Source organism: Gekko japonicus, unplaced genomic scaffold (assembly GCF_001447785.1).
Source record: "Gekko japonicus isolate JY-2015 unplaced genomic scaffold, Gekko_japonicus_V1.1 scaffold5757, whole genome shotgun sequence".
NCBI classification, from domain to species: domain Eukaryota; kingdom Metazoa; phylum Chordata; class Lepidosauria; order Squamata; family Gekkonidae; genus Gekko; species Gekko japonicus.
The window spans coordinates 19,339-25,300 of record NW_015171067.1 but is presented as its reverse complement, the minus strand read 5'-3'; the positions used below and the strand labels follow the sequence as shown (position 1 = coordinate 25,300).

Here is a 5,962-nt window from a genome sequence, read left to right as displayed (position 1 = left end):
GGGCAGAGGTAAAGGTTTCCCTTGCTCAAAAGCCAGTCGAATCCGACTCTAGGGTTGCGGTGCTCATCTCCGTTTCAAAGCCGAAGAGCCAGCGCTGTCCAAAGACATTTCCGTGGTCATGTGGCCGGCATGACTAAACACCAAGGCACATGGAACACTGTTACCTTCCCACTGAAGTGGTACCTATTTATCTACTTGCAATTTCTTGCTTTTGAACTGCTAGGCTGGGGGTAACAGGAACTAAATTCACTAGAACAATTTCCATTAAATAACTTATTGTAAACTGCAATTTCTTGAAGATGATGTTTAGCAATTACTGATCCCCCCCCCGTCCCCACTGAAGCAATGATTCGTTAGGAAGATCTTTTAAAGTAGTTCAGAGTGCTACTTGTTTCCTTATAGATACAAAGTTTAAAGTTAATTAACATTGCAAAGTCACCTGGGAAAATGTCTTCTTGTAGGCAATTAAAATTTCTAAATTTATCTTCTTACCCTAACTTTGGAAAATAAATGTGCATAGGATCTCCCTTCTATTAAGTGAGGGGGCTCATTCTGCAGGATGGAGCCTTGCTTCCCAGTGTAAGGTGCCTTACATAGCAGGGGGGTATTAGTGACCCCCATGTTAAACCCACTGATTTATACACTCAGAAATAAAGAGGTAAATGATTCACTGGGAAGACTTATAGGAAAGAAAGGGAAAGTGTAACAAAGGGCTGGATCCAACCAGTTTTTTTCTGCGGTTGAAAAAGGAGGGATCCGATTCAACCACCCCAAAATTCTACTCTGGGGATCATGGAAAATAGACAGAAATTATGTGGGTTGGAGGTTTTAATATGGATGAGAATTTGGCAAGGGAGCAAACTAGCTGGCTGGATCCAACAGTGGATGTCAAGTCAAATCTAATCAAAGGGATGCTGAAAGGGAACATCCACTGTTGGTGGTCAAATTTGATTTGATTTGACCACCAACAGTGGATGTTCCCTTTCAGCATCCCCTTGATTTGATTTGACTTGACATCCACTGTTGGATCCAGCCAGCTAGTTTGCTCCCTTGCCAAATTCTCATCCATATTAAAACCTCCAACCCACATAATTTCTGTCTATTTTCCATGATCCCCAGAGTATAATTTTGGGGTGGTTGAATCGGATCCCTCCTTTTTCAACTGCAGGAAAAAAACTGGTTGGATCCAGCCCTTTGTTACACTTTCCCTTTCTTTCCTATAAGTCTTCCCAGTGAATCGTTTACCTCTTTATTTCTGAGTGTATAAATCAGTGGGTTTAACATGGGGGTCACTATTCCATAGAAAGCAGAAATGATCTTATCTACCTTGTGAGTGATTTTACTTTGAGGCTGTAGGTAAGAAAATATAGCGGTGCCATAGAAAATTATTACCACAGCCAAGTGAGAACCACACGTGGAGAAGGCCTTAAGCCTGCCTCCCGCTGAATGGATTTTCAGAATTGCCACAATAATGCGCACATATGAGAAAAGGATGAAAGCAAAGGGGCAAAGTAGTGTGAGAACCCCAGTAAAGAAATTCACAAGCTGATTCAAGGTGGATTGCGTGCAAAGAAGCTTCATAACCGCTTTGAGTTCGCATGTCAGATGGTCTATTACATTTCCGCCACAAAAGTGAGTTGGCGTGGCATAAATGGGGATCACTACTAAGAAGAAACCACTTGTCCATGTCCCCATTGCTAACTGGATACAAAACCTTTTGCTCATTATTATCATGTAATGTAGTGGACTGGAGATTGCAATAAACCTGTCATAGGCCATGATGGCCAGCAGGATACATTCAGTCACTCCTAAGTAGACGGAACTGCTCATATTGAAGTAGCACAATGCAAAAGACATGGTAGGCTTGTCCACTAAAAGGTTTATAATAGACTGTGGTATTGAAGATGTTGAATACCCAATGTCAAGAAAAGACAGATTACTGAGAAAAAAGTACATGGGGTTGTGTAGCCGAGGATCAGCAGTGATCACCAAGATAATAAGACCATTCCCCGCAACTGTTATAGTATACACAACAGTCAAAAAGATAATCAGCCCCATCCTTGTCTTTGGTTGACCAGAATAACCAATGAGGATGAACTCAGTCATTGTAGTTTCATTTTCCTCTTGCATGTCCTGAATTCAAAATTATCTACAATAAAATACAGAATGGGGTTAGTCTAACTATAGGTCCAAACACTTTTTATTCCGTTGTTAGCATTTGGGTTGGAGAAAAAGAAAGTTTTGTTCCATAATAGACTGGTTGCAGTGGTGCCCTCCCATCGATACTGATGGAAGATCCCTCCCATGAGAGAGAGAGAGAGAGAGAGAGAGAGAGAGAGAGAGAGAGAGAGAGAGAGAGAGAGAGAGAGATTCCATCCATTGCGAAATAATTAGAACCCTCCTAAAATTCAGTTTAGTTCATTATAGACAAATAGCAACAATAGGAAACCACCCTTGTTGTCTGCTTACTTTTGAGAGATGCTCAGTTATTTATTTATTTTTTTAAAAAAGAGGAATATAAGGCAAACCATAAAATACATTGTCATAGCAGGGACATCATGCCAACATCCTGGAGAAAGTTTTTAATATCCCACCAATAAGAGATTTTGTAGAATTAATGCTCTTTGTATGAATTTATAAATGCATTTTTGATAAACTGTATTCTCTGCCTGTAAGATAAAGATAAATCCTTTTGAAGACTGAAGCAAGGATCTCACAAGTTAAACCACAGCTTAGTTAAAAGTCGGATGTTCCTTTTCCATGTAAGGAGAATTACCCTTCTGTCCCAACAAGGCTTATTAACATTAAAAAAATAACTTAATGGATCTGGTGTAGAATTATTTTGTGCTGGTTTTAGTTTATGCAGCTGGATCCTTTTGTTGGTTTCTTTCCTTTTGTATCTCTTGAACATTCTCCATGGAAGTTATGTATATGTAACCACTTCAAGTCCAAATTACAAATTACTGTTTCATTGCATCAATTCAAAAAACTATGTAAGCAAAAAAAGGCACTTTAATTGAATTTAAACTGTTTTTAAGCTCCACTAATTTAAATGAGGGAAATGTAAGTATTTGTGTTTCACCAACTGAAACACAAGCGGCTTCTTTCCTTGGGGGAGAAGAAGTTTAAAGACAGGGACACAAGGCAACTAACAATGATTTTTTAAAATCAATCCTATTTCAAAACAAAATTAACACCAAACATTGACAGAATTTTAAAAAAGAAAAACTGCAATTGATCAATATGTCTCTTATGCTGTTTTCTAGAACTAGAAAGGGTGGGTGCCATCCCTCACAGCTAGGAAAGCTATTTCCTCTTTACCTGATTTCTCCCTGAAATTAAGCAATTCATTTCTTTGCCTCTTCTTAGGAATACAGAGACAGTTTCTAATCAAAGCTGTTCTGACCAAAAATAAGTTCAAAGAGAGGAAGGGAGTTTCTGTGGAATTTCAGGATTTCACTCTGTAGATACTCAGATTATGGCTGCGGTCACACACACTAAATAATCCACTTTCTATTCTTTAAAAAAATATAGTCTTTATTCTTTGTAAACCAAGTGAATACAGTAATAAACAATTATACATGCAACAGCAATAACTACAAAGCCATATCCCAGTAAAGATACAAAAAAATGTATTAAAGTTAATAACATCTTTAAGAATATTACAGAGTAAATACATCTACCAGCAAGGAGATATATGGCAGTTTCCCTTCAGAGACCATATAGTTTAGGTACAACCACCATATTTCTACAAAACAGTCCTCCTTAGAGCCTATACAGTTGTTCGTATGATAAGCTATCTTCTCCATAATATAAATATTCCATAGTTTATCAAACCACAATTCAATTGTGGGTGGATGCTTAGCCTTCCATCGAGAGGCTATAGCCATTCTCCCTGCCACTAATAAAAATTCCATAAGCTTTGATGTAGACTATGGTATATCAAGCTGTAACCCTATGTTAAGTAATAATACATCTGGATGATGCTGTAATCTTTGTCCTGTGATCACAAAAATGTGATTCCCAAATTGACACCAAAAGGCTTGAATGTAATCACATGACCACCAACAATGAATGTAATTAGCATGAGTGCCACATAACTTCCAACAAAGTGGTTTGTTTGAATAATGAATGTGTGCAAGTGTGGCTGGAGTCAGGTACCACCATGTTACAAGTTTAAAGTATTAGATGTGTATATTGGTCACTTTACTTTTGTATACATAAGAATTCCATACTTTTTGCTATTGCCGTTCCATGAAATTGCAATCACAATCAATCTGCCATTGGGATTGATAAGAAAAGGTCTTAGGTTTCTCTAACCGCAACAAGAAGTCATGTAGTAGCGTTATCAGTTTTTTAAAGGAAGACCGACCCTCTCTCAGTAAGCCTTCAAAAGGTTTACACCTTTTGGTCACACAGTAAAATCAAGCTGGAAAGTGCATTTGAAAGAGGATTGAGAGTGGATTATTTAGTGTGTGTGACCACAGTCTATGTCTTCCCAAACTTTCCTGTCCTCTGGATAGAGCACCACCCTATAGTGCACACTGTAAGCTGAGGTTACCACAGTGTGCACTGATTTCTCTTCGATGTAAAGCCCCCCCAAAATGGAAGAGAAATCCCTCTTGTAAAAGAGGAGAATAAAGAGAATAAGAGGAATCAATGGCTACATCTTATAAAGCAGATTTCAGAAATTTCCCTCTCTGAAACAAATCTTTGGAAATCCACACAACATAAGGGTTAAAACATGTTTCAGATGCATCAGTTATTTCTTCAATAAGGAGCTTGTTTGGCCCAGAAAAAGGAGATGGAATCTCTCATTTTATGAATTAGGGAGATCTAGAGGGACTCGATCCACAGATGACCACATTAGCCTCCCAGTGCAGTTCCCAAATATCTGATCTGTGAGATTTCTTTTTGTTTTTTTTGTACATGACTGCACGTGCAAATCCAGCTGAGTCACTCATGTAACACCCACTTGCACTTGCAATCTAATGAACACAAAGTATGTGGAAACCTACCTTGGAATGCTAGAATATTGTTCTGAAGATTTAAATGGTCCTGTGTGTTAGGATGCATGCTGAATTCCATAACTCGGACAAAAGAAGTTTGGCTTGTGTCACAGTAACTCTTAGGAGGCATAAAAGCAAACCACAAGAAACAATCCTAAACTTTTCTGTGCAACCCCAAGCAGAGTTACACTGTTCTAAATCCTCTGATGTCAATGGACTTTTAAGGGTGTGACTTTGTTCAGGATTACACCTACCAATATTGTACACCTCCAAAATAAGACCTTGCTCAAACCCTCCCATAATTCCCAGTCTTTTGGCTTCTTCTTTGAAATCTGATATGTGAGAACTCTCTTTGCATTTTCAGACACGATTTTTGTAATTTCTTCACAATTAGTCTAAATGTGAGTAATTTGGCTTGCCACAATACATTTTGATCACTCACAGTTACTTTCCCAAATATTAATTTGACTGTATATATTTCTCAAATACATTTCTCAGGAGATGTTTAAAAGGCAATGTGTTGTGTCTTACTATGCTCAACATATGGTGGCATTCTCTTCTGATGCAAGGAAACTTCCCCTAGCACAAAAAGTTCTTCTGCCTGCAGAAATCTTTTTGCAGTAGAAGTGGATACTTGGTGGGATCCAGCCAGCTTTTTCACACTATCTTGTTCAGTTCTTCTCCTTACTGAAGCACCTTTCCCACATGGCTTAGTGTCGGTCCCACAATCTTTAGCAAAATATTTTAGAGTAGTCGGACTGGACCTTTCTTTTGGGTTTTGCTCAACAGAAAACTGGTGGGAGCCACCTGACTGCCATTGGATGAGTGAAGTACTAGGTGATAATACCATTACATTAATAAGCATAAATACACGTACCTTTAATTGTCTTTAGTCTTTGAGAAAATCTTGGAATTTCTTAGTCTGTTTTGGTTTTTAAACTAGAAGTAACATT

The 5,962-nt window shown here is 38.3% G+C and overlaps 1 protein-coding gene across 1 annotated transcript; it reads right to left on the bottom strand.

The window, feature by feature from the left end:
• Positions 1-1,197: 1,197 nt before the first annotated feature.
• On the bottom strand, positions 1,198-2,130 carry LOC107117026 (olfactory receptor 13H1-like). The gene has a single exon (XM_015419057.1). The coding sequence runs from the start codon at positions 2,128-2,130 to the stop codon at positions 1,198-1,200; it is 933 nt and encodes a 310-aa protein (XP_015274543.1).
• Between the last annotated feature and the right edge of the window lie 3,832 nt (positions 2,131-5,962).

Excerpts from the sequence above, each read along its gene's own strand:
- LOC107117026 (XM_015419057.1), bottom strand. The coding sequence starts at position 2,130 with ATGCAAGAGGAAAATGAAACTACAATGACTGAGTTCATCCTCATTGGT.